This window comes from Octodon degus, unplaced genomic scaffold (assembly GCF_000260255.1).
Source record: "Octodon degus isolate 3935 unplaced genomic scaffold, OctDeg1.0 scaffold00013, whole genome shotgun sequence".
Lineage (NCBI taxonomy): Eukaryota > Metazoa > Chordata > Mammalia > Rodentia > Octodontidae > Octodon > Octodon degus.
The window spans coordinates 29077087-29088062 of record NW_004524589.1 but is presented as its reverse complement, the minus strand read 5'-3'; the positions used below and the strand labels follow the sequence as shown (position 1 = coordinate 29088062).

The 10976-nt window shown below is 32.7% G+C and overlaps 1 protein-coding gene across 1 annotated transcript in view; it reads right to left on the bottom strand.

Moving 5' to 3' along the window:
• The window catches only part of LOC101560671 (kelch-like protein 1), a 494908-nt gene that overhangs the window by 270181 nt on the left and 213751 nt on the right, over window positions 1–10976 (bottom strand). The window contains exon 4 of the mRNA XM_023709637.1: window positions 8820–9016. Within this exon, the coding sequence (XP_023565405.1) occupies window positions 8820–9016 (197 nt within the window). The remainder of the gene's footprint in view (window positions 1–8819; window positions 9017–10976) is intronic.

Sequence of the window (10976 nt, the reverse complement as noted above, 5' to 3'; positions counted from 1 at the left end):
ATATTGTTTTACATAATCTGCTCTCATATGGAAATGGGTATATTTGCCTGGTAGTACTCTTATTTAATAAACAGGCTTTGTCTTTGAATTCTAGGTTTAAATTTGCTTCTCCATGGCACTGATCACAGACTTCTTACAGATTTCATTGAAAAGGAACAAGCAGCTGGTACAGGTGTGCCATAGATTCGCCAACCCCACTCTACCTATGGCGGTACAGTTTTCTAGGAAATCTAATGATGTGCGTTTTTACCTTTGTAATTTGAAATAAGTATAGTCTTTTATATGAAATAGACATCTCATTTTAACTTAAAACTTGCGAGTGTATCATGGATGGAATATTACTTGTTAAATAATTTTGAGAGAGCTGATAATCCCAAAGAGAATGCAGATACCTTATTAACTTATTTATTTATTCTAACATACTGATGATGAGGTAGAAAAAACAAAATTATACACAATAAATACTTCAAATTATCTTGAGTTAGAGATAAACATTACACTTAAATTATTAATACAAAATTTAATTTAGGGTTATTAACATTTGTAATGCCTTTCAGATTATTATGTGAAAGTTTTTGTTCATCTGCTTTTTCACATATCATTAATTTTGTGTCTAAAGTGAAAAAGTTGCTATACTGAGGATTCAGAATTCAAATGTGAGCAAATCAGAAGCGGTTCGTTGCCACATATTATGCAGGAGCCTAACTTTATGTGTAGCTTTTTTATATGTAGAAAAATTAGGGTTTTGTATAAACAGCTGATACGGACTTAGAAATTATTCTTTCTTGAATTTTATCTGGTTCTAAAATAAGTTTCTGAAAATGTTCTTCTGAGAAAAGAGAGGCTCCTTTTCTACCCTGCAGTGTATACAAAGGGCAGACTGGTTTTCCCCTCTGGCAAAAATTGATTTATCATGTTTCCTTTGAACTAGAATTGATCCTCTGTCTTTTATTTTTCACTCTAAAAGTCATTCGTAAAGATCTTAAGAACAAATATAGTCCTTTAGAGAGATAGCACATTAAAATAAAAAATCTAAATTGCGGTAAAAAAAGAATTTAGTTTCATAATACGTTATTCATTAAAAATATAATTACACTACAGAATTATTCTATGATGTGAAATTACAGCAAAATGAGGCTTTTGTAATTTCTTTTGTCATTTGCGAAAAGCAAATCACTGATACAGTTTGTTGAAATCATGATTGTTTAATGAAAAGACCCTGTAGGAAAATGGTTATAACTTTACTTATTTCTTATGTCTCATTGGAAAACCCTTTGAATATTTTAATATTGAAGGAGTATTAGTTATCATAGAAAGACATTTTATAAATAAAAAATTGAAGTCACAGACTACTTACAAGTTATGAAAATCACTTAAATGTGTATTTATAGAATAGTTCTAGACATTGGAACACTTTCTTATAAATTCATAGATTGCCACAACCTGACATATACAAATAAATCGATAGAAATTTAAATATTCTGGGTAATAAATTAAAGGTATAAATTTGTGCATAAAGATTAAATTTGTGCTTTACCCTGGTATTTTAGATAGCTGTATTTTATAATATTGTATTTCAGAAATAGCTCAGTGGAAGAAATGAGAATTTAGAAGTGTAAATAAGGTAAGCATAGTAAATGGATTTTATTTTGAAAACCAAAATAAATATAATGTTTTAAGGTATGTTGATATTATTATTTTCTTGGTCGTCAGCAGCAGCAATAAATCACAGGGATGCATTTCTTAATGGAATGTTTCATACTTTCAACTTGAAAATCTGAAATTGAGTTACATTTTAATGGCATCTTAATAGAAGAAATGGGCTATGTCATTAGATAAAACAGATTATTTTAAGTTAGTATTTGAAAGCTTTACCAATGTACATTTAATTGTGGTTCTTTTGTAAAACTTTAACAGTTGCATTGTTTCAGATAGCCAAATTGCAATTATGTAAATTTTTTCCTAAAGTAATATAATTTGAAATTCATTTCTATAAATTCATTCAGTGCAATCTGAATATTCTTTAGGCACATTACATTAACCAATAACGTCAATTTTTAAATAAAACAAGCTTTCAGTCTTAGTAGATAGGTGTAACAGGGTCTTTAATTTAGAGAACAAGTAAGAACTGCCTTTCCAGGCAACTCAAGGCTGGAAATCTAATGGATGTAATGGATGGGAATGGATGAGTAGTTAGTTTAATTCTGTTAATCAAAAGTAGTCATACTTAGGCATATAACAAGTTCAATCACACAGCCACACACATGTACTCACACACATTCACACTTACAGAGCAAGAGAAACTCACTTTCTACATGGGCTTCCATATATTTCCATGGGACTGATGATCATTGAGTATCAATAACACTCCACCTGCAAGGCAAACATTGCACTTGCCCTGCCAGTTGGGATCAACCGCTAAATCCTGAAAGCCAATCGTTCAATTTAGTAATTACATATAATTAAGCTTGTTCCTCAGACCATGCAAGTATATGAGACCTTGGAATAGAATAACAACAAAGTAATGGCTAACAAAAATCGCATTAAATCAATTTTGATACTAAAACATCACATGACAGTTATACGAAAAGCACGGATGAAGTGAAGTATGATTTGGTAACATAGAAGAGCAAGGAAATTTAAACTTCATTTCATGATTTATTAGAAGAGTTATTGGTACAAATAAAATGCATGCTTTTAGCTAGAAACCAGAAGAAATGTCAGCTATTTCAAAGCCATGAAAACTCACATTAATAAAGTATATTTGCTTTTTTTTCAGGCGTTGCTCTAATGGCTCTGAAGGTCAAGTGAACAATGTATAGAAATTTTCGTGCTAACACAGTAAAGGAAAACTACTCTTATGCTGACTCTAGAAAGCTTCATGCTCCAGCTATTATTCATCCCCATTTCAAGGCTACTGATGTACACAGAAGCCACTAATTAGTTATATTGCCACTGCTTCTGCCGCCAGCCTAAACCCAGCGAAATTCTGCAAGCCATTCTGTTAGCATGGAGCAGAACATAAAGGAAGTGAACAGGGAAATGACAACAAAAAGCTGAGCAGTGTAATCTTTTTGGAAGGTCTTTTATTGCAGCTAAGTCTAAGGTTTATAATATCTACTTGTCTGAAATAATCTATGTTTCGTGTTGTGTGCATAAGAAACCTGATGTGATATATTGGGTGAAATGTAGTCACTGTTTATTCATGCTAGTTAGGACATTAAAGTTTTATTAATGCAGCATTCCCTCAGTTTGACATCATGTTGCACAATATTTTTTCTTATGTATTTGGTACATGTTCTCACTATGCTGCTCAGACTCATAGTGATCCTCCTGTCTTTAGCCTCCCCAGTGCTGGGATTACAGGCCTGCGCCACCATGCCCAGTCTAGATGGCCGACTCAGCATGCCTAGGGGCAGGGCCCGAACAGCTTGTGGTGCCATGGATCAAACCCCAATCCCTGCGCTTACCCAACCAGGTGCTTAGTCTGCTGAGCTACCTTGCCAGTCCACTGTTTCAGAATATTTTTCCTATTGCTCCTGTATAAGCTCATTAATGTTTCAGAGCCATACTTTTTATACCTCCTCCAGGGATTTTCAAAAGGATAATTTAAAAAGTATATTTAATATCTAAAACAATGCCTGACATATATTATGCACTTACGTTGTGGTGACATCAACACCAGTAGTGGAAAACATATCCCTCAATTGAGCTGGTCTACATGTGCCTAACACCATGTGGACAATAGCTTACAGCACACTCCCTGGTGCTTTCTCCCTCTCTCTATGTGCATGAAGTCTACCAACTGTTCTATGAAGTATTGGTCCACCGTCTTTACTGTCCCATCTGACATCAATTTTAGTAACCAGAGCAATCTTCTTCTCACTTCAGATTATGAATATTCTTCGTCAACTCTTCTACTAGTTCCACATCATCCATTAAAACTCAGTCTAATCATTAGTTTAAAAGGCTTTTCATGCTTGATTCTTTCATAGAATTATCATTTTCCTCTGTAACATTTATTTCCATGCCTATGCTATAATCTGTGCCTAAGACTACATAATCTCTATGGATGCTTGACTCTAAGGGCAATAACGTTTCTCTTTTGTTCTTTTGTACATTACCAGAGCAGCTAACTAGGGTACCCAGTGTGCTAGTCAATAATTCTTCATTAGTTCACTATTTATTGAATAACGAAAGCACTTGGCAATCATTTATTCACTTACTTAGGTTACAGCAATATAAAAAGAAATTATTGCCTGACATAGTACAAAGTACACACATTTCTAATTCCACCACTCTGGCATACTGAGGCAGGAAGATCACAAACTCTAGACAAATTGGACAATTTAGTCATTTGATGAGACTCCATCCAAAGAAAAAGAGGAAGGAATAGGAAAGAAGGAAGGAAGGAAGGAAGGAAGGAAGAAAGAAAGAAAGAAAGAAAGAAAGAAAGAAAGAAAGAAAGAAAGAAAGAAAGACAGAAAGAAAGAGAAAGAAAGACAGAAAGAAAGTGGCACTGGGTTTAGTCTCCACTATTACAACATACAAACAAAAAAATCAAAATTCCTGCCTAAAGCTATTATCTAAATGGACAGGTAGGCAACAACAAAAATACATAAGTAATATATATTATAAATCTAGGAAATAATAAGGGCTATAAAGACTATAAAATAGTTCAAGGCATAAGGAAGTTTTAAAGAAATTGCCACTTTAAATACAGAATACAGAGAAGAGATCTTAGTAGAAGTGACATTTCAGCAGAGGTCTAAATGACACACACGAAGAGACATTAAGTTTTGGTAGAACAGTATTTCTGGAAGAAGAAATTGAGGTCATGCACAAAGTTTTCAAGTCATATTATGCTTGTACTAAAAAAATTAAAATATTTTGACCTAAACTGTACAAGCAAGGGAAAATAATAGAAATGAAACGTGTTGGAAAGAATATTAGAAGGAAATTACATTAAGTCTTGTTAAGAGAGTGATTTCAAGACTGATGAGACTTACAATCCTTTAAGAACACCCAACTCTACTTAGGGTTAAAAATAGAAATATTACAATATGATAGGCACTTTGTCAGGAGAAAAAAACATCAATGGAGAAGACTTGTTCTATGCCAGCAAAAAGTGTGTATTATGTTTTTGTAGATCATTCAGATTTAAAATTACCATAATAAAAGGAAGTATATGATTACATAGTTATAAGAAGATAATGTCATAGAAAGCTTAAAGATATTGCTTTGCCATGGATAAAATCAAACCACAAACAAGGATTACCTGGAATGCACAGCAGGGATTCAAGATAAATACTTGAGGGAAATGGAAAGGAAGCTAATACACCACATGTATCTCTATTTAATTTTGAGAAAAATGCTTAGATAGTACCTGAGAAACAGACTGTAGAGGAACTATTTATGAGAATATAGTGCTCCAATGTGACATGTTGATTAGGAAAGTCTATTGATTAGGAAAAAAACACTCTATGTTCTAATTCAGAAAAGTTGTGGACAGGGAAATGGAAGTTCAAATAGCTTTGAAATCCTGTAGAAAATAATGTTCAGAAAATGCTCTATTAATGATCTCAAACTCCTATTCAATGGGAACTTTTTCTCAAAAGCACAAAATCATTGCCTACCCCAGAAAGCTACAGCAATCTCCCCTAAGCTGTCTCAGTCTGCATCAGTGAAAGAAAAAGATTTTAAGAGCTCATTTGGAAGTAATTTAACCTGTTCATTTGCTTACATATTTGCCCTGGAAGGGCTATAGAGAAAAATGATTTTTCTATTCAACAAATGCAGTTTATGGGCAAACTATTACTAGAATTTCTGGGAAAATGAAGTTTTAGGCATTTCCTCTAAAAGGCAGAGCTCATCTTGGAGGGGAGTGGTTATGATGACTGGTAGAAATAGACCTCCCAGCAGAGAGGTGACTGGCAGAAGACTGAGATAGACCCTACATTCCATCCTTTTTTTATACACTCTTTATGAATTAAGAATTATAAAACTTTCATGTAATATTTAACTTAAACTGATAATTTTGCTAAAAAACAGAATGAGAAACAAATTCTACTAATTTAAACTTAAATCCATTCTATCAAGCATATGAAGAGAGCTACTGCCATGCTCAAATTTCATTAAGCTACCGGCAGTATAGTTTTTCAATTTTTCTTCGTATTTTACATGGTTGCAAAATGTTTTCAATTGTTGTTATTCCCATATATTATTGTTTGTGATAATATTGCTTTTAAAAGTGACATCCAATTAAGCAAAAGTCTGAAATGAAATCTAATACAGCACAACACGACTATTCACTTCAATTATTTTTTGTGTTATCCTTATACTCATGAAGCCAAAATTAAGCCAATATTTTATAATTAGCTTCACACCTCTGTCCAATATAGGTAGTCTTACAATCAAAATTTTACAGTATGTTGCACATTAACCATTTCAAAACCAAGTCACGTTTCCTAAATGTTGGAATCATGCATACAAAATCCATAACTTGCCAAGTAAAAATGAGCAAAAGTTTCAGGGAAAAGATAATAAACTGTAAAGATAGTCAAAGAATAAAGACTGTGATGTAAGATGTGGACATGGAACATCAAACTCATATCTAAAATTTTTAGCAAGAATATTAAAAATTATACAATATAAATGCTGTTTTGTGATTTTATATCTAACAATGAAACAAAAGTTTAGAAGAAGCAACGAAGTTAATCCTATAAGGATTTAGTAGGGAGGCTGGGGAGATAGCTCAGTGGGGCTGGGGAGATAGTTCAGTAGAATAAGCGCTTCCCTGGCAAGCGCAAGGGCCTGAGTTCAATCCCCAACTCCACAAAAAAAAAAAAAAAAAAAAGGATTTAGTAGGAAAATTGAGATGACTGGCTGCTAAAACAGTTTAAAAAACAAAAATAGTACAAGTTTACTTTTAAATAACAGATTACATAAGTTAGATGAAGACATTTGGCTGATTAGACAAGATCAGAAGAAAATGCATGATAAGAAAATAATAGATGCGGAATATTAATTTTGAAATGTAACAAACCACATAGATTCACAAAAAATGTATAGCAACTTTTCTTCTCTAAAATATTACCATTAGAAATGAGAGGATATAGGTGATTCATATCTTCAAATAATTTGACATCATTTTAACACGTTATACAAAACATATATAATTTAATCCTAAAAGAACTAAAAGTCCATGTAGAATATAGTGTCTTCTGCATTTCTCTTGTAAATGCATTTTCTTTTAGAGTACACTTTTCAAGTCTTTTTAGAAGGGTATTGTTGGTATTGTATAATAAAATACAGAAAAGTCCAAGCAGCTGCAAGTAACACAGTTTTATTACCAAATTAATAATTTCAAGCTGGAGCAGAAGGGACCATTTTCCCCATGGATATGGAAGCATATTGTTCCTTCTCTTGGCTAAGCCTGAAGTCTGTAATTGTGATGAAATGTGCCTAATTAAATGACAGCAGTTGGACTTCAATATTTTGGTTAATGGAGTATTTGTTTACATTGATTTTGTATGGCTCACAAAGCTTCGAAAGTAGGGCTGTATTCTGTCAGGAAATATTTCTAAAGAAGAATTTGACAACAGAATTATAAATGAATCTTCTTTTCATTTCTAAATTTTCATCTAGTTTACTAATCCGCTTAAAGGATCAAAGAATAAAATAAGAATAATATTGAAACTATGTTTAAGAACAACATTTAGAATACTTTTAAGTGTTTGAGTCTCATTAAAATTTTGAAACACTAAATTTCAAAGTCTGTATCTAGACATAAGTAGAAACCATAAAGATTAATTAAATTGATCTCAGATAACCTCTTCTTTGATTTAGAAAGGAAACATTCTGTAATATTTTAAGATTGGTTACTTTAATAATAACAATCAAACTCTTAACAGTATAAATAACATTAAAATGAGAAGAAAGACAGAGACCATTTACATAGAGTTTACTCTAAGCCAGGATATGTATGAAGTGCTTTTGCAAAAATTTTTTTTGAACTGTAAAATATGATAGACATCAAAAACTTTGAACTGATTACTCTTTTAGCATGAAAATTAGGAAAAAATAAGCTTCTTATTATAATTGTCACACATTTAAATCATATAATGGGAGTGACTTTTATAGTCTGTAAGGCATATGCTTATGAAAGGAAATAAAAAAGACAAATATAAAGAAAGTTTAAGGTACTTTAAGAATATTTATGGAGTAGTAAACACTCAGTGAAGAATTTTGAACTATGAAATTAGTAGTGAAACTCAAATTTGTAAAGTGTAGATTCTTTTATATATCTAAATGTTTTACATTTGAACAGATATTCCCAATATAGAGTTCCAGAAGCTCTTATTCAATGCATACACATAAGCACTACACAATATACACTACAACTTTCAGGTTTTCCCCTACAAATCTCAATTTGTATCATGAACAATATGCTATAATGGAAGTGTTGAATGAAAAATACAGAAGACAAGTTATAAAAAGACCAAAGTATAAATGAATATAAAGAAATTGATATGATGGGAGCAATGAAAGATTCTTGTTATACGATTTTTAACATACCAAGTTATCAGTATTAATATCTATATTGCCTGTAAAGTATAAAACAGGAAGAAAAGCAGTAAATATGCAATTTATGCTTATAAAATATTATATGTGCATTTCTCATATTATTGATTATAATATACCAACAATAGGAAACTCATTTTAAGTTGGAAAAAGTTGGTCAGTGTCTTTACAGTAATTACTTTTTACCTCTGATAGTATAGCACTCGTCTCTACTACTAAATACTAAATTTCCTTACCATGGTGTAGCTGTGGGCCACTTTCATCAGTTCAATACATCCTTGGGCATCTGCAAATGCTCGGATTCCTAAGCAGTTGGACGGATGCAGCAGCTTCATGAGGAAGTGGCAGCACACTTCCACTACTTGCGGGAGCTGGAGGAGGCACGCAGCAGCGAGCAGGTTCTCAATGGTGTCTTCCTTTAATTCCAAGCACCCTAAACAGAAGCAAGGAGAAATGTGGAACAGACTTTAACAGTACAACATTCAGAACTGAATTACATATGCAGCAGGCCAATGTGCTGGAAATTAATTGACTAGGTTGATAATAAAGGTTAATACATGTTAAAAAGAGCCAGAAATTGTTTTAAGCACCGTGCATTTATTTATATAATATCAAGATCTCTCAGTAGATAGAAAAGCAGTTTCAACTAAAACATGACTGTCAGTTTTGAAATAATTGTGCTACTTTCTTTGATGGTAAAAGAAAGGAAAAGAAAAATAATGATTAGCTATAAGGCAGCACCATTTCACTGCTTCTGAACTATGAAAATTGAAAGACTCTGGGTCTTGAATCATAAGCTGAAATCATTAGCTTCCAATATTATATTTCTGTGTGAAAAGGAAATACTTATATGGATGAATAATTAACATATCCTTGAATTTACAAAGATATATATTTTGATTGACAATGTTACTTCCTTTATGGCCAATAATTGAAAAATACGAGCTTGTCAGAATTTCCTTTTTTTCATAAATTTTGGAAAAACTTATTAAAAATTGAACAAGGAGAGTTTAAAACTCATCTTTGAAATGTTCTGGGCTAACTATATCTAGGGCTAGTTTTTAATTAGTAAGTCAATATATTTCAAGCTTTTAATTTTAGATTTTCTTTTTTCTTTTCTTTCTTTTTTTTTTTTTTTTTTTTTTTTTTAAGAAGGGTTGACAGGATATTCAGGGTCTCACTATTAGATCAGACTCGTAGTGATCTGCTTGTTTACAGCCTCCTAAGAGCTGGGATTACAGGCGTGCACCACTATGCCCAGTCTCAATTGCCATCTCAGTCCACCCTGGGGGCGGGGCCGGCACAGCAGGCTGGGGATCCAACCCCTGGCCCCTGCACCTGCTTGCAGGTGCTTTAATCCGCTGAAATTTGGCTGGCCCAAATTTCAGATTTAATTGGTATCTGAATAAGTTTGCTAAGATTCACAAATTATTTATTCCTTTTTAGTTGTTGTTAAACCAAAGCTAGCTTGTCATTAGAAATGTCTCAGCTCATTTTATCTAAACACAGGGCCAGGCAGCAGTTCCCTTGAGTAATAAGGTGCACACCGTCTTCTTGTCAAGGCGCCACAAGCTGAAGGTAGTGTTACTGAGACCAGTGCGCTGGGGCTGGGTCCTCCAGTGAAGATAGAAAATTGAAAGACTCTGGGTCTTGAATCATAACCTGGAATCATTAGCTTCCAATATTAATATTCAAATAATAAATACCACATATTTCAGCATATGAAATTATATGGGCTCTTGTAAATGAATCAGTTGTAAATTATAGGGTTTTGTTTTATTGTTACACAAAAACTATAATCATGTGAAAATTTTCTTGCCATGCATACTTGTCTTCTGTTGTTTCTCCTTTATTAAAGCAATCAAACTTTCCAGTGTATTGTATGATCAGATAATCACTTGAGAGATGAACTTTCTATGGTTGTTATTGCAAATACAGAGTAATAGTGATGGAGATAAATTCTTACCAGTATAAAATTCTATTAAATTTTTCTTCAAAAATGTTGACCTTGCTGAATATGAGCACATAGTCTTTAATAAATGCTGGAAATTTTCTTCATTTTTATTCAAATGACTCTTCATCTTACCTCTGTTTTCTCTATTTTCTATACAGACTGTACCTAAGATGTGTGTGTGTGTGTGTGTGTGTGTCTGTGTGATGATTCGTGTTCTCTTCCATGCCTGTGCTTTTTCGTATCTTGTATTCTCTGATTCTCCTTTTTTAGTTTCTAAAAAAATGTATGCCTCATATTTTACAACTTTAGTAACTGTCATTTCTAAACCTTCTCTCCACAATATTATTTGTATCACAATGTTTATATTCTCATATCTAGCTCTACATTAATGGATACATACTTAGATATAGCCACTATGTACCAACACTGGCTCCTAACA